Here is a 27,295-nt window from a genome sequence, read left to right as displayed (position 1 = left end):
GTATATAAATATAAATTTAATTCAAATTGAAGATTTTTTTTTTAATAATTATATATAATCATAATAATAATTGGTATATTAAATATATCATTAAATATATTGAATTACATAAATATTATTTTTATTAATCGTAATCATAATACTAATTATTGTACATAAATATTTAATAATAAAAACTTTACTTAATTACCTATTTAACACTACATGTCTGTTTGCTGGGTGTCAAGTGGATATTGAAAAATCATCTGACGTTACGCACCAGTCGTCACAGTGAGTGCATAGTCGGGCGTCATTAAGGGTGTGCGCGCGTTCATAGAAGTGTCTTGTGGTTGAGAGAGAGGGAGGAACATCCACAGATGTGTTAAGGGGGTCATTGGGGGTTTGCTTTAGTAGGCTATCCTTCTCTATTTTCATGGCGCAAAACTAATATGGACACGAAGTGGCGATTGCCCATGCATTGCGGATAATATAGCATTGCTGTGCGCACTGAGTGGATTTTTACGCGGAGTCGCCAGGAACCCACGGAGAAACTGCAACTGTCCAAAACTCGTCTGACAGATCTTCTGAAGTTGAAAACTATCAGAATCAATAACACACAGGGAAATAAGTATAACAATAAAAAAAATGACTATAGACATAAGGTTGTTGCATCCACCTACGCGCATTTGGTGATTTGTAAATCAGCAGCTGGTGTCCGGACGGATGTTTGGCGTAAACGAGCACGGACACGGAGCAGAAGCGAAGTGACGGGTTCGGGAGAGCCGTTTGGATTTAGACTACATTGGAGATCGTTCATCATGGTGTCCATAAAGCCCTTAAATAAGGCGTTTGTCGACTGCGTGGCTCTTTTGTTCTGCCTGGCCGTCATGTTTGAGTTGGCTTTTTCTCAAAATGACACGGAACCCATCGTCCTGGAGGGCAAATGTCTGGTGGTTTGTGACTCGAACCCCGCCGACTGGAAGAGCTCGTCCTCGCCGCTCGGCATCTCCGTGCGCGCCGCCAACTCCAAAGTGGCTTTCTCTGCGGTGAGAAGCAACAACCACGAGCCCTCTGAGATGAGCAATAAAACGAGAATCATCTATTTTGACCAGGTAAGGCTGATCTTCATGTTTTTATGCATAGTATTTTTCTTTGACTTTGACTTTTCAGACCATCCAGGTAGAGCTCATGGGCTGGACTAACAGTTTTGGGTTACACGTAATAAATGTTTTACTCCGCATTTCTCAGGGTAGGTTTATTTTAAGTCACTTTATGTATACAGTAGTTTCATACATTAAACTTCAAATAAAAAAAGATAGTTTAACACACATTGACCTTTTCACAGGCCACCTTCGAGGTATGTTGAATTAAATGGGGTAAGTTGTCACAACGGAACCTGTCATGTCGGCTAAATAAACAGTCAGTAAAAAAAATCATGAAAGAGAAAAAATGTAAAAGGTAACCTAATGAATACTGTATATCATATCATTGTTTTGGCCAACAAATATGGTAATGAATTAAAATTACACATGTGACAACTTGCCCCAGTCTCTTCTATATAAAGCTTTTTGTGATTACACATTGTTTCTGCTTTTGTAATTAATTAAATTGTTGTAATATTTATAACATAGCCAATACTAGGCAGTGTATTTAAAGTGTTGCTTGTTTTTAACATACCAGTAATTTTGGATTTTCTTTAGAGGGTCTAAGTGAATCGTATTCAAATTACAAGATGCATAAAGCAAATTCAGTTAATTTGTCATCATTAGTTAATATTCTAAATCAGATTACTGTGATAATTGGAATGAGTGCAGAGGTTAATTATTATTTTGCATTTAAGATGGACATTTATTTTACAGAGTAAAGAAAAAGAAAAATAATACTTTCAAAATTCAAAGTCATTAGGATGAGAGGATATCTAAATTCAGGACAGATTTTCTGCACATACATGAAAGAGTTTGTTTCGTAACCTCAGATATGTCTAATATTGTTCATAATATATTGCAACTGTGTGCTTGACACTGACAGCATATAAACGCATGTTTTCAGGGTTTCCATTATTGCAGCAGATACACAGGTATGAAATATCACAGTGATGATAGGTCATTACTGATAAGTCAAACTGTCAGGACGGTAAAGGGCAGATATTTATTCTTATTGTATTGCTTATTTTTTTTGTGTTTGTGTAGAAAGAGGTGCGCAGTGCCATGACGTTTTCTCATGCATCCGTCTAGGGGTCATGTTATGCTTAACTTTAGTCTTTAGCTTTATGACTTTATTGGAAACATTCATGCATGTGCTGAATTCAAAGCATACTGTATTTTAAATTACTTCCATTCCGTTTAAATGAACTTTAACATGAACATTAGAAAGCTTGGCTATGTGTGAATATTTTCATATTCACTGTGTGTTTTGGTGCACACATATCTGGCATAGCATGACCCTGCCTGATTTTATTCAGTTCTCTTTCTTGGTCAAAGACGTGGTAGAATTAATGAGCGGACGTCATTATGCAGAGTCAGATCAAACAGAGCCTGCATGATGTGCACGCCTGAAGAAAAAAAAATAACTCTTGTATTACCAATATCCTTGGAATGAATGAAAAATTATGCTGGAGACGAGGTCAACGTGTGTTTGTATTTCACGATTAAATCGATTCCCAAAAGAAAAAGGCGGGACATTTGGAGACGTGTCTCTCTGAAGGCTTCCTTACAAACTTTTTCTTTTCATTTACTAACCCCCCTGTTGTTCAAAACCTTGACACAAAAGTGAAACAGAAGAAGACATTAAGATGTTTTCCAATTACAATGAATTGTGACTGAAGATACAAATCCTTCAAAAGGATACATAAGCACCATAAAAGTTGTCTAAATTAACATTATGTTATAAGGCTTCTGAAGTCATACAATTACTGTAAACCCTAATGCTCATAATAATTAATTGGTTTGAGTGGGGGAGAACTTAAATTAAACAAATGAGTTCAATCAAATTAACTTTTATAAGTGTTTAGAACTTTATTTTTCTTTTGAGTTCACAAAATTGACACGTTTTAAGTAATCTGAATTGTTTCATTGTTTTGAGTTTTATTAACTTATTTAATAACTTACTTAATTTAGGCAACCTTAAATTGAACTGAAACTGGGCTGGGAATTCTATTTCCCAGCATGCTTTACCATGATACTCAAAAGGGAGAGTAAATGCTAAAATTATGTGTTATATAATGTTTTTTTGAGCAAGATTAATGTTAAGTGGGAGATTTAGTAGTGTTTATAGGGGGAACTAAATTCCACAACTCATCATGGAAACCCATTGCCTTAAAATTAAGTAATAAAATTCATGCATAATTGAAAAAAATAAGTTATGTGAACTTGACAACTCCACATAACCTATTTTTTTTCAATTATGCATGAAGTTTATTTAATATCTTTAAGGCAACGGATATCCTCACTTTTTTTTAAAGTTAAGTCAACTGATCACTTTTACGGTTAAATCTTGCCAAGTTTCCACTACTAAAAATATTTAAGTTGAGATTACATGATAAGTTTAAGATAAATGAATGATTGAATCAGTTTACTCAGATATTTTAAGTTAAGATCAATTAAAATGTATGAGTACAAAGTACTGATTACCTCAATAAAATAAAAAAATAAAAAAATGAATCCATTAATCCAGTTCAGAAAACCAATCTGATTTATTTGTTCATAGATCAAACTGATTGATCTGACTGAACTGATTCCCAAATTCAACGATCATTCAATGATCTGTCAGATTGGTCATGGAAAATATCATTGAATAAGATCTGAAGTCATATGATTTCTTTGTGTGTGGAGCAGATTGAATTTTACTTCAATATTCACTGAAAGAAAAGTTCAGTAATCACACTGTCCACCTGTGAATGAATCATGAATCATTCTGTCAGATTTTTTCAATGAATCAATTGATCCAGTTCAGAAAACCAATCTGAATGATTTGTTCATGGATCAGACTGATTGATCTGACTGAACCGATTCCCAAATTCAACTCACTGACTCAATGATCCGTTCACATGGGTCATGGAAAAAATGACTGAATAAGATCTGAAGCTATTGAATGCCTTCAAAAGACTTTAATATAGTGCAAGACGACTTTTATGGTGCTTCTGCATCCTTTTTGATGCTTGAAAGCCTCAGTCCCCATTTGTAATAGAAAAAGAGACCAACTACATTATTCAAACACTGTCTGTTCCACACAAGAAGGAAAGTCACATGGGTTTGGAAAAACATGAGGGTGAGCAAATTAGCATTTTAGGATGATCAATTTCTTTAATCCCTAAAGATTTCGCCTGGTAAATGTGTCTCCTTTTGCTGAAATACACAGGAAGCTGTTTACATTTTGCCCTTGAGGAGCCATTATTCCACTCCCATTGCTTTGGCTGCAGGAAACTCAAAAAAATAATGTAAAAAAGTGCAGGACTGACCAGCTGCCCTCAGCCACTGCGCTCCAGACCTTGACACACATAACACCATCCAATCCTCTGGCCCGGCACGTGTCTCGCTCGGGGTACGCCACAGGGAAAGGTTGTGTGGAGCTCACAGACTGCAAGAGAGAGATTCTGCCCTTGTCAATGTACCAAGAGCTTTGTGAATCAACAAAAGAGCTGGCTGTTTGGGATGCTGAGTAATCCTAGCGCATATCACAGCTAGTTTATGTGGAAAGCCTTTGTTTGCCTTTATATAGGCAAAGATTTTAGTGTCACTGCTGCGCTGCTCTATAAAAATTCATGGATCCGAGACCGTGAGTGAAAATGTTTCTTGCATTTATTTATTTATTTTTGTACAAAAACATATTTAATGCATAACAATTAAAGTTTAAAGTAAAAGAAAATTAACTACACTTTTAAAAATAAAGGTTCTTTATAGGCATTGATGGTTCCAGGAACTTTTTCAATGTACAAAAGTGGAAAAAGGTTCTTTAGATTATTAAAATTGCTATTTTAGGTTCTTTGCAGAAACAAAATGGTTCCTCTGTGGCATCACTACAAAACCCCCCTTTTGGAACCTTTATCTTTAAGAGTATATTGTCTTAGTATTTGCTTTGCCTGACATGAATCAAACCTGATGACCTTGTTCTCAGCATGACTTGAGATTTTCCAGAGAGCATCTTGTTCTTCAGAGGATGAACAAAGTTCTGTACAAAGGGGCACATTTATCAGTGTCACATTATGACTTATTCAATTTACATCAGAACTTTTCTTTCGTTGGAAAGGTTTCAAAATATGAAACTTTGTATTTCCAGGTTTAAATGGAGAAACAAAAACTTTTGGACCCCACTATTGTCGCTTATATATTTGTGGTCAATCATAAAAAAAAGCTGAAACTCCCTTTCGCTTGAGTTTTTCTTCGACTGTAATAAAGCCAAGATCAAAAGAGAGAGAGTGCAATGTACAAATTTACCTTTGAGCGGACTGCGGTCAATGCCCAGACTCCATCCACTCATCTTTGTGTCTACAAAGTGAAGGGAACACAATAAATACACTTTCTTTTTGATGTTCACTTCAATCAGTGTTACCGAACATGACCTGAAATTTCATCAGTGTTGAGAACACTGAGTTTTAATCCTAGGAAACCTGTTGTAGGATGTTTGGCCCTGATAGCATTTGATTCAGGTTTAGTTGTCTTATATTTTTACCACTGTAGATTTGGACTTTTTTTTTTTCTTAATCAGAAAGATTACAGGCAGTGCTGGAGTAACACAATCAGAGTTACGTAACAAGATATATATTTTTATATAGTATACTATAGATATATATATATATATATATATATATATATATATATATCATAACTTCTATTATTTTGTAATATTTTTCCTTATATTAAGAGTGATTGTTTTTTGATAAATGCATATTTTGTATTATTTGTATTATATCGCGAGATTTTGACTAGTTTTACGTGCTACGTAGCCTAATAATTTGAAGAAGAATAAGGAAGAAGAAAGGGTTGGTGCTAGACAGTCTTTTGACTGTGAAAAGGATCGAATTCATGTTACTGGAACGTGAATGAGTGTATAATCAATTTCTCTTAAAATGTAACCTGACAACGAAAAAGTAAAGTTTACAAGACAAATTATGGATTCACGCGTCAAATCCTTTGTGCTACACCCTTGTGGAAATGGCGAAGAACGAAAAACGGCTCAGATCGCCATTACATTTTAGTCAAAAGATTTCTTCACATTGGAATTGCGTGAAGTGGAAATCGGTTTGCCAGGATTGATGCCGCAATGGACACCGAAAAGGATTTTCAAGGATTATGAACATTCCATGATGTATGAGCGGAACAAACTGCGAGTTTGAGATTATTGCGATAAAACTGAAAGTAGCTAAACCAGGAGACACGCGGATTTCCCGGTCTGGACTATTTGGATGTATAGAGACATTTAAACTTGTTTCTTCAAGTTGAAACTGGACTCTTAATACAATTTAAAAGGTAATTTTGCTGTTACTTTTTTCAATTCATTGATTTTTGACTTGCTGTTGAATTGCAGATGACGCAGAAGAAATTGCCGAGATAAAGATGACCACAACGCATAAAGCGCAGGAGGAGCGTTTGAACTGACTCATTCATTTGAGAAAGTCAAAAATGGCTCAAATTACCATTCAAATGAAAGAATTTGACAAATTAAAAGAAAATGATGCAAATGTGGAAATAAAGTTCATACAACACTCACCAAATTGTATCAGGAGTTCATTGAGTTAAATTAAAACGTTCAAGAGCTTTTGCTGGATGATGAAAAGGAGGATCAGCATATCTAGTTTGAGCCAAAATCATCACAAATCAGGGATTTTGTTCTTGCTACTGAACAGTGGATTGAACATGTAAAGGATGAAAGAACTGCAAAAAATGACGACGTTGAACAAGGTGACAGTATCTCTGAAGGTGCTTCAGCAGTAAGAAAAAAAGAGTAGAGCAGGTTCGTTAGTTCTTTAAAAAAGAAACAAGCTCTATAGGTAGAAGAGATAAACCTGAAAGCTAAACTGGAGCAATTAGAACTGCAGACAGCAATTGCTGTTTCTAACGCAAAACTGAAAGTTTATGATGAACATGAAAATTCTGGTGAATCAGTGCAAAAATATGTTCAACCAGAGCACGTATTGGATGAAAGGAGGTCAGGACTTGAGAAAGATCCTGACAATGAAAGTTCTGATGTTCAAGCTGCAACCAGAAGAAAACAAAAGCCTGTTGCTGAACAAACTCGACTTCATAATGCCAGTCAAGATTTTCCAAAATCCGAAAGCTCAGAAGACAATTTATTTCAAATAATGCAAAGACAAAATGAGATCACACAAATGCTAAAGCAACAAAATCTGTGCCAACTACCGCAAAGAGATGTCCCAATCTTCCTTGGTGATCCTCTTAACTTCAGATCGTTTATGCGAGCCTTTGACAATAGCATAGACAGTAAAACTGAGACAAGCTGTTCTGTTTGGAGCAATATACCAGTGGTGAACCACAAGACCTGGTAAGGAGTTGTGGACATATGAGTGCAGAAAATGGATATGAAGAGGCAAGAAGATTATTGCAACATCATTACGGTGACGAACTCAAAATTGCTTCAGCGTACATTGAGAAGGCACTAAAATGGCCTCAGATGAAAACCGAAGACAGGAAGATGCTAAATGCATATCCTCTTTTCTTGATTGGATGCCGCAACACTATGCAAGATGTAGATTACATGGCTGAGATGGACAACCCTACAAACCTGAGGGTTATCATCTCCAAGCTTCCATACAAAATGAGAGAGAACTGGAGAAACGTGGCATATGATATTCATGAAAGGACGAGCAGAAGAGCTAGGTTTTCAGACTTAGTGGAATGTATCGACCGTCAAGCCAAAGTAAAAAATGACCCCTTGTTTGGAGACATTCAGGAGATAGTAAGTGCTGAAGCTGGGAAGAAAAGCAAAGCTTCTGCCTTTAAGAACAAAAAGGTTACTACTAAGGGAAGTAGTTTCGTTAAGTGTCTGTACTGATCAGAAAAAAGAAAGTGACACAAAACCGTTCATGTCACATGCGTGTTCTATAAGGAGCAAGCACACAAAGATAAAATTTAGTTTTTGAAAACAAAAGGACTGTGCTTTGGATGTCTCACACAAGGAACTTGTGGATACACTGGGGCCGGAAACATTGAATGCATTCTTGCTATAGTTCCAGTCAAGATCAAGTCAAAGAAAAGCGACAAAATAGTAAAGACATATGCTTTCATTGATCAAGGAAGTTCTGTACCGAGTCTTTAATGAGAGAGTTAAACTTGAGAGGCAGAAAGACAGAGATTCTTCTTCGTACTATGGGACAAGAAAAACCTGTTCATAGTCACATTCTGTCAGACCCGGAAATAAGTGGTTTAGAAAGCGAAGACTACATATAACTTCCGAAAATGTTCACTCAGAAAGAGATTCCGGTAAAGCAGGAAAACATCCCTCAACAGCAGGACCTGGAAAGATGGCCCTATTTGAGACAAGTTATCCTTCCTCATCTCAATGCAGAGGTAGGCCAACTGATTGGCGCTAATGTGCACAAGTCAATAGAACCATGGCAAATAATAAACAGTGAGGCAAATGGACCTTATGCTCTTAGGACGGCATTAGGATGGATAGTGAATGGGCCTTTACGAACAGATGTGAGCACCGAATCGGACCAGGTCAGAACTCCAAGTTTCACAGTGAACAGGATTGCAGTGGTGGACTTTGAAACGCTGTTTGTAGAGCATTTCAATGCAGACTTCCCTGAACATAATTATAGTGACAAAGCTGAAATGTCACAAGAAGACCTAAAATTCATGTAGTGCGTTGAGCAGTCGAGACAGTATAAAGATGGACATTGCTGTATTGAATTACCTTTTAAGAACGATCCTGATAAGCTGCCCAACAACAGATGCATAGCAGAACAAAGAGCCATCAGTCTCAAAAGGAAGCTCAGCAGGAACCCAGAGTTTCACAAAGACTATAAAGCTTTCATGTCAGACATAATTGACAAAGGCTATGCTAAAAAAGTACCTTTAGAACAACTTGAATGCACAAAGTGTGGTATATTCCACACCATGGGATATATCACCCGAAAAAGAACAAAATCAGAGTTGTTTTTGACTGCACTGCGACCTACCAGGGCTTCTCACTGAATAATCAACTGTTGCTGGGACCTGACCTGACCAATACTCTCATTGGTGTGCTAAATCGATTCAAGAGCCAATTTTATTATCATGGCAGATATCGAATCAATGTTTTACCAAGTTAGAGTCACAGATTATGATTCAGATCTTTTGCGATTTTTGTGGTGGCCTGAAGGAGATCTAGGTAAGCCTACAGTGGAATACAGGATGACAGTACACCTGTTCGGGGCAACCTCGTCTCCCAGTTGTGGATGCTTCGCTTTACGAAAGGCTGCAATGGATGGAAAAACAGAGGAAACAGCTGAAGCGGCCAATGCTATTCTCCAAAACGTTTACATGGACGATTGCTTAACATCTGTCGCCTCTGAGGAGGCAGCAATCAAACTATCACAAAGTCTGATATGTGCTCTAAAGGTGGATTCAATTTGACTAAGTGGGTGAGCAATAACAGATTAGTCCCGTTATCATTTCCAGAAAAGGAAAGATCCAAAGAGGTAGGAGACTGAGATTTCAATAAAAGCAATCTATCAATTGAAAGAGCTCTTGGAGTACAGTGGTGCACAGAATCAGATATATTCAGATTCTCAATCAACGTACAGGAGAAACCTGCTACGAGAAGAGGAATGCTTTCAGTAGTGAATTTCATATACGATCCTTTTGGTCTTGTAGCACCCTGAATCCTTACAGCGAAACTCATTTTGAGACAACTGTGCATAGAGAAATTAGGCTGGGATCAGAACATTACGGAAAAGCATGCACAAAAATGGTTCACGTGGCAAAAGGACATTCAACAATTGTCAAACGTCAGTGTAGGCAGATGCTTCGAGCCAGACAAATTTGGAACTACTAAGTCTGCTCAATTACATCATTTCGCAGATGCAAGTGAAAATGGATATGGAACTGTTTCCTATCTAGTACTCACAAATGAGGAAGGAGAAAAACACTGTTCATTCGTAATGGGTAAATCTAGAGTTGCGCCTCTGAAGCAGATAACAATCCCTAGAATGGAGTTGACTGCAGCAGTTATTGCAGTGAAAATGGTCAGAATGTTAAAACAAGAGCTTCAGTTACAACTCAAAGACTCTGTGTTCTGGACTCATAGCCTCACAGTACTGCAATGCATTGAGAATGAAGCCTCATTTGTTGCCAATAGGGTTTCCTTCATCAGAGAAGCTTCTGAGCCCTCACAGTGGAGGTAAACCTAGCAAACATGGCCTCTAGAGGCATCAAAGTGGAAAACTTCATGAAAAAGGAAAATTGGGTCAAAGGACCAGAATTCCTTGTGAGAGTGAATGGCCTTGGCGACCAGATAATGCAGGTGCAATGGAAGTGGAATTGAAACAGTCAGCTGTAGTAAATTGTGTCAGTGCTACAGGAAAAGCGAAACCTCTGGATAAAATTATTGAGTATTATTCAGAATGGTCCAGATTGAAGAGACCAATCGCTTGGATGTTGAAGCTGAAGGAAATACTCCAACACCTATCAAACAAGAGACGTGAAATTCAAGCTACCATAAGTCAAACCAAAAATAATCCAAACAGACAACAAGCACATTTGCAAACTCAAATGTTCAAGTTGAAACAGACACTGACCAAAAAACCTCATTCAGTAGAAGATGTGGAAAATGCAGAACTGAGTCTGATTCATTACAGTCAAAGACAGACATTCCCTGACGAATTCAAGTCTTTGCAAAGCAGTAACTATGCCACCAGGACTATTATTCACGTAGAAGATGGAGGCAAATTCAATACATGGCGGACCTCTTTTGGTTTAGATGGACTAAGGAATATCTGCTGTTACTTCAAGAACGACAGAAGTGGCAGAAATTGAAAAGAAAGACATTCCGGGAGACATTGTTCTCATTGTGGATAATTCTGCTCCAAGAAATTCTTGGATTATGGGAAGAATCATCAGGACCACACCAGATGCTTCTGGTAATGTCTGCTGTGCTTGGAAAGGCCGATAACAAAACTCTGCTTATTGCAAGAAGCAGCAGAAGAAGAAGAACTTCATAAAGACTGTGAATAGAGATTTCATAGAAATGTAGAATTTTCTAAAAGAACTGTTTAAAAGAAAAGTAAGTATTGTTATGACTCTATTCAAATATTGAACAAGATAATTGTTATGCTTTCGGCATAGACAATTAGGGGCCGGAGTGTTAGAGCCATAACTACATTAATAATTTTGTAATATTTTTCCTTATATTAAGAGTGATTATGTTTTTTGATAAATGCATATTTTGTGTTATTTGTATTATATCGAGAGATTTTTACTAGTTTTACGTGCAACGTTCGTGTAATAATTTTAAGAAGAAGAAAAGGTTGGTGCTAGACAGTCTTTGGACCGTGAAAAGGATCGAATTCATGTTATTGGAACGTGAATAAGTGTTAAATCTTTTTTTGTGTGTGTTTGATTTCTCTTAAAATGTAACCTGACAACGAAAAAGTTACGTTTACAAGACAAATTATGGATTCACGCATCAAATCCTTTGTGCTACAGGCGAAGAACGAAAAAACGGCTCAGATCGCCATTACAACTTTTACATTTGCAGCAAAATATCTGAGTTATCTGAGTAAATAAGTAATGCAAGTTACTTTGTTTTTCCATTTATTGACTGACAGCTCTCCTGTCACCATGTTGGGAGAAATCGGGAGTGTGTGCGCGTGTAAACATGATGGTTATTGTTTCCAGTATTCCTCAAAATTAATAAAAACAGTGAAATGCAAACTCAGATATTACGCAGACTTGCAATAATAAAATATGATAACGCATAAAGGCTACTTTATGTATTTATTCTCACTTTATTAACAGTACATGTGTGAATTTACATTTCCTTCAGCCTGAGGCTTATTCATTTCACTTCTGGTGTGAAAGGGCCTTTACATTTGCCACAAACAAACAAACAAGCCCAACCCAGGTGAAAAAGTAACGCAGAAGTAACACAACATTACTTTCCAAAAAGAGTAACCAAGTAATCCAATTAGTTACTTTTTTAGGGAGTAATGCAATATTGTAACGCATTACTTTTAAAAGTAACTTCCCCAACACTAATTACAGGTGGAGTCTGAGAGGTGTTTTATTGTTTGACCATGTAAAATAAAAGAAAATATTTTTGTAGATAATGGTGTAGTTATTTAAACCATTTCCCATCCCTAAGTATTAAACTTCAACACTAATTCCCACAACATTTGTACATGAATTATACCTCAAATTCTGCAGCTTTTTGAGGAGACTTCACAACAACAATAACTATATTAGTGTCCACACTAGCGGACGAGATCCTTCTGTTTATTCTAAACACGTACAGCAGCTTTGTCATCTGTCACTTTAAATGCTTAAACTTTTTAAAGCAGAATGGATTCTGATTGGCTGTCAATATTTTTATTATTCATCAGCTGGAGAAATCATTCAAGAAGTGATTCCAACTATATAGTTTCTCTGTGCCGTTATCGTTATATTTGTGGGGTGGAATCTGCTGTGCTTTTATATTTAGAATGATTAATATCTTTATTGTTATTGTTGTTGTTATAGTCCTTGTTGTGAATGGGCTTTTACACTATAGTTAAAAAACGGTTATATTGTAAAATATTATTACAAAAATAATAAATAACTGTTCTATTTGAATATATTTTAAAATGTAATTTGTGACCAAAGCTGATTTTTCAGCATCATAAATCTTCAGTGTCACATGATCCTTCAGAAATCATTCTAATATGTCATGATATAGTATATGATATATATATGTATATATATCATATGTATATATATATAACAAAAAATGTTTCTTGAGCAGAAACACACACACACACACACACACACACACACACACACACACACACACACACACACACATATATATATATGTGTGTGTGTGTGTGTGTGTGTGTGTGTTTCTGCTCAAGAAACATTTTTTGTTGTAGGAAACCACACATTTTTCAGGATTCTTTGATGAATAATAAGAATAAGAATCTTTATTGTCATTGTATGCACACAGTAGAACATATCAACGAAATGTTAGCAGCTCTAAAAAAAAGATGCATAAAACAATAAGTAATAATAAATAACAGAATGGACAGCTCAAATGAACATTTATTTGAAATAGAAATCATTTGTAACATGTCACAATAGGAACTGTATAGCAAGCTGCCACTGTGCATTAAAAAGTCTGTGAAAACACATCTTTCCATGGTGTCTGTCACTTCAGATGCAGTTTCTGTCTCTTGCGCGAGTGAAAATCCACCTATGATTGATTGCCCTGCATTTGCTATAGTTCATGGTGCCTCATCACGGCATTAGAATGAAATCACGGTCAGCATGACCGTAAGAATGAGAATTTGGTGTGATGGCAGGATTGTAGTATTGTTTCATTGTTGCAGAGGATTATTATTGAAAAGTCCAATTGTAAGCATGAGTGAATTCATATTTGATTCCAGCTGCCTTTTCTAATCTGACACTAACGTTTTTTTCAAGGTCTTTTGAGGTTTTGGCATTGCAAATATACATATTTCACAGAACAAATAATTGTATAGTGTGGATAGGATATTTCATTATAATGGCATCAGGTCTGATACCTCTGTAATACTCTTTTGCAGGTTCTTGTCAACATAGGAAACTATTTCACGTTGGAATCCGTCTTTCTTTGTCCCCGGAAAGGAGTCTACAGCTTTAACTTCCACGTTATTAAAGTGTACCAGAGCCAGACTATACAAGTGAGCACAGAAAGAATATGTTTAATCCCTTTCATTTTTATATCATATTTGAATTTCGTAATGAACAGAGTTAGAGAATATAGAAATTGGGTAACATTTGAAGCCTGTATAAATATTGCATTTTAAATGTGTTTTCAATTTATTATACAATGCCTTTGTCATAATTCAGGGGCGGAAGCAATATGCAAGTAAAACTCTTTTATTGTTGGTCAGAAGACACAGCAAAAACACACGGGTGGGCTGGTGGCGCAGGGACTTGATGGTCAGCGTGGAGGTGAAGACAGGTGACGGTGAATCCAGTGAAGTGAACATCCAACACGACGAACACCACGAAAACACCGAACAGGACACGATCTGGAACTGGAACAGGAACTGGAACCGGAAGAGCAGACGACGACAACACACTGAGGACACCAAAACCAACGATCTGACAGGGAAAGGAGAGTGCGATGAGTTTATATAGCAGAGATGATTGATGGTAGCTGATGAGGGGAATGAGATCAGGTGGAGTGCTGATCAACTGAACGAGCAGCCACGCCCACTCACACACACCCACACACACAAAACAACAAATACACGAGACACGAAGAAACCAGTGAATTCATGAACCGTGACAGTACCCCCTCTCCTAGGAACGCCTCCTGGCGTCCCCAGACTCCCTTACCTGTCGACTGTAATCATCGATAAGAGAGTGATCCAGGATGTCTCTGGCAGGAACCCAACTCCTCTCCTCCGGACAGTAACCCTCCCAGTCCACCAAGTACTGGAATCCGCGTCCCCTCCGCCTTGAGTCCAGAATGCGATTAACCGAATACGTAGGTTCCCCTTCTACGAGACGCGGCGGGGGGGGAACCGGGACGGGCGGATTAAACTGAGAACGAAACACGGGCTTGATTTTGGAAACATGGAAGACGGAATGAATCCTCCTGTACACTGGAGGGAGTTTGAGGCGGACTGCCACCGGGCTAATGATCTTGGTGACAGTGAATGGGCCAATAAATTTGGGAGCTAGCTTATTAGAGACGGAGCGGAGAGGAATGTTCTTAGTAGAAAGCCACACTTTTTGACCAACGACGTATACGGGAGGCTTAGACCGGTGGCGATCGGCTTTAGCCTTGGTGCGCGCTCCCGCTTGGAGTAGAGTCTCGCGGGCTCTAGTCCAAGTGTGGCGACACCTCTGGACAAAGGCGTGAGCGGAGGGGACCGCGACTTCGGATTCCAGACTAGGAAAAATTGGTGGCTGGTAACCTAGACTACACTTAAACGGCGATAGGCCCGTAGATGATACTGGTAACGAATTGTGGGCGTACTCCACCATTGACAGTCGTTGGCTCCATGAGGAAGGATTCTTGGAGACCAAACATCGCAACGTTCTCTCCAAATCCTGGTTGGCTCTCTCAGTTTGGCCATTGCTCTGGGGATGAAACCCTGAGGACAGACTAACAGTCGCACCCAGTAATCTACAAAATTCTTGCCAAAATTTGGACACAAATTGGGGTCCTCTGTCGGAGACCACGTCTGTCGGGAGGCCATGTAGCCGAAAGACGTGGTCAACGACTGTTACCGCTGTCTCCTTGGCTGAGGGTAATTTGGGCAAGGGAATGAAATGGACCGCCTTCGAGAATCGGTCCACCACGGTCAAAACTACCGTGTTACCCTGAGAGGGTGGGAGGGCGGTGATAAAATCTAGAGCGATGTGGGACCAGGGTCTCGAAGGGATCGGCAGCGGTTGAAGGAGCCCATCTGGGGGTCGATTGGAAGTCTTACCAGTGGCACAAACTGAGCAAGCCAAAACAAAACTGTGAACGTCACGAGCCATACGTGGCCACCAAAATCGTTGCTTAACTAAAGACGTGGTACGACTGACTCCTGGATGACAAGCCACATTGGAACAATGACCCCACTGAATGACGTTGGACCGTAATTGCTCTGGCACAAATAACCGGTTCGGTGGACAACCGGGCGGAGGCGTTACCCCTTCTAAGGCCGTTCTGACCTTCGATTCGACCTCCCATGAGAGTGTGGAGACAATTAGGGACTCCGGAAAAATGCACTCGGGAGTAGACGGGCGATCGGAATGGTCAAAAATACGTGACAAAGAATCGGGCTTGATGTTTTTGGAGCCCGGGCGGTACGAGAGAGTAAAGTCAAAACGTCCGAAAAAAAGTGCCCACCGAGCCTGCCTAGAGTTCAATCTTTTAGCGGTTCTAATGTATTCCAGATTCTTATGATCAGTCCATACGATAAAAGGTACCCCCGACCCTTCTAACCAGTGACGCCACTCTTCCAATGCTAACTTGACTGCCAACAACTCTCTGTTACCAATATCATAATTACGTTCGGCAGGGGACAAACGATGAGACAAAAACGCGCACGGATGCATTCTGTCGTCTGTAGGAGAACGTTGGGATAACACTGCACCTACCCCCACCTCTGACGCGTCGACCTCCACCATGAACTGACGTGATGGATCAGGGGTAACTAGGATGGGGGCTGAAACAAAGCGGCCTTTCAGTTTGGCAAACGCAGCCTCGGCTGCGTCTGACCACCTGAACGTAGTTCTGGGGGAGGTCAAGGCGGTCAGAGGTGAGGCTAGTTGGCTGAAATTGCGAATGAACCGCCGGTAAAAATTGGCGAACCCCAGAAACCTCTGTAGGGCCTTACGGGAATCCGGACTTGGCCAATCCACCACAGCCTTAACCTTCTCAGGATCCATACGCATCCCCTCAGACGACACAATGTACCCTAAGAAAGGAACAGACTGTGCATGAAAAGCGCATTTCTCCGCCTTGACAAAAAGACCATTCTCTAACAACCTCTGAAGCACTCGTCTGACGTGCTGAACATGTTCCTGGAGAGACGAAGAAAAAAATCAATATGTCATCCAGGTAGACATAAATGAACTGATCGACCATGTCTCTGAGCACGTCATTGACGAGTGCCTGGAAGACTGCTGGACTATTGGACAGCCCAAAAGGCATAACCAAATATTCAAAGTGCCCTCTGGGGGTGTTAAACGCAGTCTTCCATTCATCCCCCTTCCTGATGCGGACCAAATGATAAGCGTTACGTAAGTCCAGTTTTGTGAAGACCGACGCTCCCTGCAACCTCTCGAAGGCTGAAGACATCAACGGCAAAGGATAAGTATTCTTTACCGTGATGTTATTCAGCCCTCGGTAATCAATGCAAGGTCGCAGAGAACCGTCCTTCTTCCCCACAAAAAAGAACCCCGCCCCCGCAGGAGAAGAGGAAGGTCGGATGAATTTGGATGCCAGAGAATCAGAAATATATTTCTCCATGGCCTCCCTCTCGGGAATAGATAGAGAGTAAAGCTTGCCTTTAGGCGGAGACGTACCTGGCAGTAGATCTATTGCACAGTCATAGGGACGATGCGGAGGGAGAGAAGCAGCCCGAGACTTACTGAACACTTCCTTCAGGTCCAGATACTCCGCGGGCACGTTTGATAAATCCACTGCCTCCTCCTGAAAAGCAGAAACAACAACAGACGGACAGGCAGACACAAGACAGGACTCATGACAAAAACTGCTCCACTCCAACACTGATCTCTGCTGCCAGTCAATCTTGGGGTTATGCTTGATTAGCCAGGGATGACCGAGAACGACAGGTGCAAGGGGGGAGTCCAGGATGTAAAATGAGGTAGTCTCTGTGTGATTGCCGGATACAGTGAGTGTAATGGGTCCAGTGGTGAATGCGATGGTGGGAAGGGCTTGACCATTGAGGGCGTGCACAGCAATGGAATGGGTGAGTGGTAACAGGGGAACGTGAATCTTGTGAGCGAATGTGTAGTCCATGAAGTTACCTTCTGCCCCGGAATCCAAAAGTGCAAGACAGTCGTGAGTGTTGGCTGACCATCTAAGTCTTACCGGAAGGAGAGTTGATGTTGATGAGGTCTTCTCAGCGGAGATCCCACCCAACAGTAGCCTCAGATTTACTGCCGGGCTTGCCCTTTTACCGGGCAGTTGTAAGCGAAGTGACCAGCAGTCCCACAGTACAGGCAAAGGCCCTGGGATCTCCGCCTTTCCTTCTCCTCCCGGGAAAGCCGAGCTCGCCCGACCTGCATGGGCTCGTGATCGTGGACGGGGCTGACCGCGTCCCCGCCGCTGGCTTGCGTGGTCTCCACGGTGGTTGAAGCCCGAACCGGTAACCTCATCCGTTCAACACGAGAGAGACGAGAATCCACGCGAAGCGCCAGGTCGATGAGTCCGTTGAGTGTAGCGGGTAAATCCAACGCGTAGATTTCTCTCAGGACGCGGTCAGCCAGCCCATGCAGGAACATGTCCCACTGCGCTTCCTCGTTCCATTGACACTCAGCCGCCAAGGTCCGGAACTCAATGGCATAATCTGATACGGATCTGCTTCCTTGCTTGAGATCCGCCAGGGTTCGTGCTGCTTCTCTTCCCGCGACCGCGCGGTCAAACACCATCTTCATCTCGGCGGCGAGTGTCTGGAACGAGGAACAACACGGATCTTGATTCTCCCACACCGCCGTCCCCCACAGAGCTGCCCTCCCAGTCAGCAGTGTGAGTACGAATGCCACTTTGCTTTGTTCTGTGGCAAATGTTCTGGGTTGCAGAGAGAAATGCATAGTACAGCGTGTTAGAAAAGCTCTGCAAAAATTTGGCTCACCACTGTAGGGTTCAGGGACCGGTAGACGGGGTTCTGACTGGGAGGCGCTTGATGGTGGAACTGGGGGAGCGGCCGGTGTGGGTGGTGGCGCAGTGGGAGCTTGTAGATGTTGAAGCTGCTGGGTGAGCTCGGACACCTGCGCCACGAGAGCTTGAATGGCCCGACCCGACTCCGTAGATGTCCTCTCTTGAGCCTCTATCCGAGAAATGGTTACTCTGATGAAGTCTTCAAGCGAAGAGGATCCACTTGCTGCTCCCATCGTCTGGTCAGATCGTTCTGTCATAATTCAGGGGCGGAAGCAATATGCAAGTAAAACTCTTTTATTGTTGGTCAGAAGACACAGCAAAAACACACGGGTGGGCTGGTGGCGCAGGGACTTGATGGTCAGCGTGGAGGTGAAGACAGGTGACGGTGAATCCAGTGAAGTGAACATCCAACACGACGAACACCACGAAAACACCGAACAGGACACGATCTGGAACTGGAACTGGAACAGGAACTGGAACTGGAACTGGAACTGGAACTGGAACTGGAACTGGAACTGGAACCGGAAGAGCAGACGACGACAACACACTGAGGACACCAAAACCAACGATCTGACAGGGAAAGGAGAGTGCGATGAGTTTATATAGCAGAGATGATTGATGGTAGCTGATGAGGGGAATGAGATCAGGTGGAGTGCTGATCAACTGAACGAGCAGCCACGCCCACTCACACACACCCACACACACAAAACAACAAATACACGAGACACGAAGAAACCAGTGAATTCATGAACCGTGACAGCCTTACAATACACCTTGGATAGTCAGTATATTTAAAGTTAAACATAAACTTAAAGTTGAAGAGCTTTTTAACCATTTAAAACATAATCGGATGTTATTTGTCATGCAGGAATTATAATAGTAATTTTTCAGTGCTTTTCCATATATTATAAGGAGACTTATAATACTTTTATTTACAAAAACATAATTTAATAAAAAATCTGTCAACATACATGTATTATTGTGTTCAGTTCCTAGTTAAATATGATGCATGTTGTTGAAATTGTTTTTGTAACTTAAAATGCAACAATTATCTTATAATCTATCACAAAAAAATGGTAATTCTTGCTTTTTACTTATAAAACAATACTGTAACCATAATTAAGTTATTTCAAGCTTAATTATAAAAAAGTATTTTTATTGTAATATTTTACAAACATATGTATAGATTTTGGGTCATTCATACTTTCTCCTTTATATTTTTACAGCTCTTTACAGTAATATTGCATGTATTATCTTGTTGAACTTAATTTTTCATTTTATTGTGTGGTAACTCACAATTTACAGGTTTTACTGAAGTAGTCTCCCATTAAAATTGCTAACATTTTTACCATGATGATTACATTTTTTTTAATGAAAATATATAGTGGAATACAATATAAGGCACTATGAAAATCTTTATAATATTAAATGCAGGCTTTAAGTCAAGTGTTATGAAAATTGTAATAAATTGTATTTATTTATTTATTTATTTTCATAAATGCAACCATCATAGAAGTAGATAGATTCATGAAATAACTCATGTAAAACGTACATACTTGAGATCTCTGTGTTGATTTTCTCTCTTTGTGTTTCAGGTGAATTTAATGCTGAATGGAAAACCGGTTATCTCTGCCTTCGCAGGAGACAAAGACGTCACACGTGAGGCTGCCACCAATGGAGTCCTCCTGCACCTCAACAAAGAAGACAAGGTTTATCTGAAACTGGAGAAGGGGAATCTGGTAGGAGGATGGCAGTACTCCACCTTTTCTGGCTTTCTTGTTTTTCCTCTGTAAAGCAAACAAAAAGACCGCCACCTTTGCTGTCCTATCGTCATCGTGTAACCAGCCCTTCAGCATTAATTGGAGGCACCCAAACGGAATCATAATTCCAGACATTCATTCAGCTGTTGTCTGCGGACTACTGGAAAATGCGTCGGTGAATCTGGAGACATCTACTTCAGTGCAATATCACTTTCTTCTGCCATCCAGGATTCAACACATCATGTCAGACTGTTTGTTCGTTTCGTTCGTATGTGTGTATTGGTTTTTAGCGTGTGGTTTTTAGTGAAATGAGGGATCCTGATTTAGTATTTGTTAATAAGGTCATTTCCTGTCAGAGAGGAAAGGCACATAACAGTCTTGCCACTTGAGGGCGCAATATTTCAAAAACCTTGCACTGCACCATGCCTATTTAAAAATAAAATAAAAATTTAAAATATCATTGTTTTCAAGCAAATACACATTTCTATGTAAATTAGACTTGTTCATGCTAAATATCAATGCTTTTAGCTTGTGCTATTTATCGCCATGAAAGACAGGTGGAAAAAAACTTTATTTAAAAGTGTTTCCATTTGTTTCTAGCTATAATGGCAGCAGTAATTCATCATATGATGATCAAATGAGAATAAGAAGAACATTATAATGGCCATGTTTCCCAACATGCTCCGTACTTTCTGCTGCATTTTAAAGCATTGCAATGGTTGAGTGAGGGGCCGTTCACACAGTACGGCTGCATCCGAAATCGCATACTTCCCTACTGTATAGTAGGCGAAAAACAGTACGTGACCACATAAGTATGTCCGAATTCACAGTACTCATAAAAAGAGTACCCGAATGACCTACCACTCCCGGCGAGATTGAAGTGTGCATACGATGGACACTTTACTATCCCATGAGGCCACGGGAGAGGATTTTTGAATGGCAGTGAAGCCACTGACGCTGGTAAAGTCACATGATAATGACAACATGGCGAATGTATAACGTCCGGATTACATTCATACTGTATAGAACATACTTTTTTAGCAGTCGTGAAGTAATTACTAGTAATTACTCTTATTATGCGATTTATGGATGCAGCCTATGTGTTTTTCCATTCCACTGCGCTACTTTTCCATTGTTTTTCAATGTAAATATGCGCTAGACGGACATGTTTCACCATTGCACTTGCGTCTTTTGACATGCCGTTCTGAAAACTCAACGCTCAAGTTAAAATAAAACTTTTAAAAAAATTACCTCAAGACCTTGCAGTGTTTTTTTTTCAAACATTAACTTGCTGTACAGCCTCAGTAAAGTTGCTAGATTTTTTTTGGTTGCGTTTGCGTATCCTTTATTTGCATACTTCCTTTAGTCAGTCGGCTGCTATGCCGCATTCATACCATGTTGTAATTACCGTAAATAAAGCTCCATTTGCTTTCGAATCGCTCTCGCGGTACTTTGATGTCATACACCAATCGGTCTGCACAGCGCAGCTTCAAGTCGAACACACCTTAAATCTGCAGTGGTCAGGTACAGCGGCCACATGGTACAAGTCGTAACTAACACGTTGTAATCAGGGCTTGACAATGACATTCACTTTTTTGCTCACCAGCCACTGTGGCTAGTGGTTTTCCAAAGTTACTAGCATTTTCACATTGATGGGGACAAACTGGCATATATATATATATATATTTAATATTAGGCTTCTGTCACTTTAAGACCTGATGCACTGATCGATACTGTTACACATGAGTTTTCTTTCTCAGCTGTTTACGTTCACTTAAAACAACTGACTGCGTTTGCGTGAATACTCGCCAAGACCAGCATTTTGACATTATTTTGTGTGTATTTGACTGTTTAAGCGCAATAAGCAGCGAAAAAGAACTCAATTTAGTGCTGAGAGGCGGTTTTATGTGCTGCACTTTGGGTCTGAGCACAAAATCTGCAGGAATATGTAAAATTATTCCATGCTGAAATCCAAGCCCTGTAACACCAACATTATTCATCTGGAGCAAATGAAATGAGTGCTGAAATGCACATGCATCTGGCAGATGTTAATGTCAAGCCTTGGTTGTAATTACAAGTTCTACAAGTACAAGAATGTGAAGGCTTTTTACAGAATCCTTATAGTAATTAAGATATTGGGTGAACGCACCTCTAGTTTCAGTCTCAGACGAACCGTTGGCTGAAAGTCTGATGCATAAGGCACAAAACTGGCAAACTTTTTGGGAGTTTCGAAGTCGTCATCTGATTGGTTGAATTCTCTAGGATTTCTAGGTTTCACGTTCTTTAACGGTCCGCTTGGAAACAAAGCCGTCGTGAAGCCAAACCCCCTCATGGAAGAAGAACGCTGTCGTGTTTACAACTGTGAAAATGAGCGCTTATCAGGATCAACTACACAGTGGATTTTCAAAAGCATGTGAAGTTCACAGCACCATTGTTGCTGTAAAATTGCAAGATGTTCTTGAATGAATCATTTATTAGATGCATGCTGGTCTCATGCCCCTAAACATGACGCTGTGATTGGTTGCTTTACATGTCAGTCAGACGGCCTCTTGACTGGGCTTTGGCCAGTGAAAGCTGACTAGCCAGGTGCTTAAACAACACAGCGTGCAAGTAAACCAGGCCACAATTCATTCTTAATTTGCCCTGTAATGTTTGCAGTAAAGGGAGGTTGTTAATGTTTTCTGTGTAAAAACGACAGGATCGTCTGAATGGAAAAGAAAGGTAAAACAGCACTTACTGATTTCAATCCTGAAATCCAGAAAAAATAAATGAACTAATTTTCACCATTAAGAGGTGTTGAAGGGAATATGTTTGTGATCCGTTCAGGGACTTCACACGGAGTGCTAAAGCACAGTTTGTTTTAACAGAGTCGAGGGGTGGAGGGATTGGTGTGTGTAAAGGTGCCAATGAGCTCAGACACGCTCACACAACAACTCAATAATCATGTCACCGCATCATTCATACAGTTTTGGAATGACTGTCTGTCACTTGTGAGTCACATAGACTGTGTGCTTGAGGTTAAGGCAGATCTATAGGTCACTGGCGGCTAGATAGTTGATTTTTGTGCAACTTAAAGTTGGAGTGTGGATCTCATCTCTGAGTACATTTAAAGGGACAGTTCACACACAAAAATATTGGTTAACATTTACTCATTATTATGTTGTTTCAAAACCATATGCTGCAATTTAACAATTATTCATAGTAACCACATCTTTAACGCTTCAATGAAGACAGAAAAAAATAAAACATAAATTCACCAAAATTAATACATATGACAACAGTCATGTGCTGTATTGTGCAATCATTTTTGAATGTGAATTAATGTTCAGAATGAAATACAAATTTATTGAATACTTTTATTTATTTTTATTTTAGTATTATTTATATATTGTATTATTTATTAATATTTTGAAATAGCTTTTATTTTTATATTTTCAGTTATCATTTTAATTTCCGTCGAAGTAATTTTGTTCTGTGCTTTTGCTTTGTCATTTGTATGAGTTTTTTTTTTTAAATAAGTATTTTTATTTAGCTTTATTTTATTTTTAATAATATAGACTTATTTATTTCAGGTAAGTGCAACTATATATATATATATATATATATATATATATATATATATATATATATATATATATATATATATTATCATTATCATTTATAATTTTTTATAGTTAGTTTTAATTAACTATATATATTTAATATTTAATAATTAACAACATTTCCGTGTATGCCTTTTTTCAGTAATTATAAAAAAAATTGTTTATTCCACAAAAGTTGCACAATAAACACTATGAGATATGTTTTTTTTGTTGTTGTTTTTTTACATGACCTCATGTTGCATGAGTGGTTATTGTGCATTTGAATTGAATTTTGTGTTAAAATGTAATTTGACGGTCATATCAAGAAATAACTTTAGTGAAGAAAGAGCAGAAGATTTTTTTAACTCTCCACAGCATACAGATTTGGAATAACATGAGGGGGAGTAAATATTAAACAAACAAAAAAATTGCTAACTCCACACTGAATTCAATCTAGACTAAAATAGTATAGCAATTTTTTTTTTTTATTGTATAAACTGCATAGTGCAAAAAAGTGTTGGTGAGTAAATAATGACATAAGTTGTATTTGTGGGTGAACTATTCCTTCAAGTTTTAGTTCAGATCTGGTTTAGATCTCAAGCTTGGTGCCGTTTCAAACAAATGCTGCAATAAACCAATTACAAACATTTTTAAACCACTAAAATTTCAGCTCATTAAAAATGATGTTTTAATTAGAGGGCGAGATTGTAAGAATAACTAACTAGACATTGAGTAAATGTCTTCTTCAATGTGTAGTTCACCACACACTTCAAAACCTTCAGCTGCGTTTCATCAGTTTCCCTGAAAAGCCTTTCATATTGTGACACAGGTCTGCCACTTATTAGCAACTAATGGATTCTTGCTTTGATAATATTTTTTTATTAAACAAACTCAATGTTTGATTGATTAAAAATTCCAGAAAGTGAATGTTTAATCAACCATGTGGCCATAAAGACAGCGGCTGTACGATTTAGCACAATCATTATGGCTCACGTAGCAAATAGAATAGCGTGAGCCGCATTCCTATCGGTTTTCACTCTGTATGCCAAGTCTTACATTAATGTTGAATTACCTTTGTAAATATTTCATTTTCATTCTCACAATTTTTTACACTATAGATTTGCTGATATGAAGTGTCTAATGATATGAAGATTGGCCTAATATTGTGAATAATTTGATCCTGGCGTGTCACATGACCGAGTTATTTATGCTCCAATGAGTCATTATTCTTTTAGCAGAGCCTTGTTATAATGCACCTCAGAATTAGACTAATGGAAATGCTTGGAAAATTTGCCCTCATTTATGTTCAAATCTTTGTCATATTTATGTAAAACACCTATTTTTTATTATTTAAGATATTTTTTATATGTGCATCCCACTTTGACATTGTTTCTTCATGATGGACATCTTCAGATGGCATTTGGATCAAAGACGAGTTGAATCAGATGACTTCTCTCTGGGATTGTACCAGGTCGAAAACATAATGGAGATCTCGCATGTTTGCATCGGTGGATTTGGAGTGACAAGCAGAAAGATGAGCGATTATGTTTTCATCAAAACTGAAACTTTTCTTTCCTTTTTTATTACCAATGTCCACACCAAACAAGAGAGACACATCAGTAGCTGTGTCACAAGACTGAAATGGTTAAAGAAAACAGCAGGAATCATGTAAAAACCATTAGATGACAAGAGGGACTTGATTAAAAGAAGAGCAGCATCCAGTCTGTGTCATTGATTACGAATCACCAAAATGTGTTTGACCAAATGGTTGGATTGTCTCTGATTTGATCAAAAAAGCCTTTAAATCATTATGTGTTTTTGTCCTATTAAATTGAAGTATCCGTAATGAAAATGTGTCCTTGTTCCTTTCATAGCTGGACAATCCTTCAGAGTTCAGAGGATTAGGTCCAGTGTTATTCTGCACATGAACACAGAGATTTGATTGAATGGAGAGTATCTTACACACAGTGTTATGTATTTGTGACCTCTGATTCAAGGCTGCAAGATTAAGTACTTTCGATCCAAAATCCTGCATTTTCCTCATGCAGTGGCTGTCTTTTATTGTTTAAATATTGTAATTCAAGGCTTTCTTATAGACAATCTGCATGCTGAAACACAAATGCATGCTGCTTAATTAAACAGAAAGGTTTGAACTTTTAACCCAGTGAATCACGAAAAATTGGCAGCCAAGAATACTTTTATGATCAACATTTTCACAGTTTGTTTTTTTTAATCAATGGGTGCTTGCAGCATTTCTACAGCACATATTTCTCCATATGGAAATTGTTTTTTTATTTTTTATTATTTTTTATTGCAAACAAGAATGAAGTTACAAACAAAATGTAACAATACAATAGACATAAGAGTACTACACCAAACAATAAACATGTACACTAGACAAAATACATATCTTGACATGACATTGACTTGACATATCTATCTTGATATGACATAACATTTAACAACAGATATAGAGGCTGAGAATTATTGCATACAGGTTGACTGTAGATATTAATGAAATGATAGGAACGAAATGGCAGGGTTGGGGTTGGGGTTGGGGTTGGGGGGGGGGGGGGGGGGGGGGTTAGTGGGTGTGTGGAGATGGTTGTGTGTTAGTTTGTGTGTGTGTGGGTGTATATAAGGAGAAATGCAGGGTTGTTGTTGTTTGGCTGGGAATATGGAAGCAGGATCACCTAGGAGGGTTAACAGAGAGAAAAAATAAATAAAAATAAATTGATTGATTGGCTGACTGAATAAACAAACTTATACACCTTTAAAGACAGGCTTACGGTGAGCTACGAGGTTGTTAATCGATAGTATTTCCTTCTGTTGAAGCTGGCATCCCGCATTATTTCAACTTATTTTTAAAATCATCGTTGTTTAACAGAGGGATTTATGGTGAAAAACTACATTACCCATGATGCTGTACAAAAAATTCCACCAATCAGCTAAAGCGCCAAAATAGCTCTTTAGCTCCGCCCGCGCCCACTCCCATGAAGCACTGCAAATGACGTAATCGAGTTGGTCTCCCTATGCTCTCAAAATAAAATAAAACAAAACATAAAATATATTGTTTTATATATATATATATATATATGCTTAACAGACACTTTAAAAAAAATCCCTATGGGAGAAATTAATGGAAAAAATACTTTCGGAATCAATGCCACTGTAAAAATGGGCGGGCTCTGTTGCACGAACGCTAAACACAAGCCCTAGCAGCTTCACAGCAACACCCTGGCAACCACTTACAAGACCCTAGCATCCTGGAGTCAACTTTTGCATGTGCCAACACCAGCATTTTCTTCAGAAATGTACAAAATCCACAAATCTGGTTATATTTTCAAATGCTATTTTAGTATTGTTTTTTTCTTTTTAAAGGCTCCCACCCCAATGTGCGACTTTAAAGCCATCCCAGTGTCTGTTTTAGCACATTTATTTCTTAGTAAA

The 27,295-nt window shown here is 38.9% G+C and overlaps 1 protein-coding gene across 1 annotated transcript; it reads left to right on the top strand.

Annotated features, from left to right (window-relative positions):
- The first annotated feature begins 152 nt into the window (after positions 1-152).
- cbln4 (cerebellin 4 precursor) lies at positions 153-21,641 on the top strand. The gene is made up of 3 exons (XM_082145754.1): positions 153-1,091; positions 13,715-13,831; positions 20,100-21,641. The coding sequence occupies exons 1-3, from the start codon at positions 798-800 to the stop codon at positions 20,295-20,297; spliced, it is 609 nt and encodes a 202-aa protein (XP_082001880.1). The 5' UTR covers positions 153-797; the 3' UTR covers positions 20,298-21,641.
- The last annotated feature ends 5,654 nt before the right edge of the window (positions 21,642-27,295 follow it).

This window comes from Leuciscus leuciscus (genome assembly GCF_965113295.1).
Source record: "Leuciscus leuciscus genome assembly, chromosome: 18".
Taxonomy (NCBI): domain Eukaryota; kingdom Metazoa; phylum Chordata; class Actinopteri; order Cypriniformes; family Leuciscidae; genus Leuciscus; species Leuciscus leuciscus.
Note: the sequence above shows the minus strand (reverse complement) of the source record. Positions and strands in the feature narration are given on the sequence as shown.

Coding starts and splice junctions, on each gene's coding strand:
- cbln4 (XM_082145754.1), top strand. CDS start 798: ATGGTGTCCATAAAGCCCTTAAATAAGGCGTTTGTCGACTGCGTGGCT. Junction 1,092..13,714: donor GAATCATCTATTTTGACCAG/GTAAGGCTGATC, acceptor ACTCTTTTGCAG/GTTCTTGTCAACATAGGAAA. Junction 13,832..20,099: donor ACCAGAGCCAGACTATACAA/GTGAGCACAGAA, acceptor TTTGTGTTTCAG/GTGAATTTAATGCTGAATGG.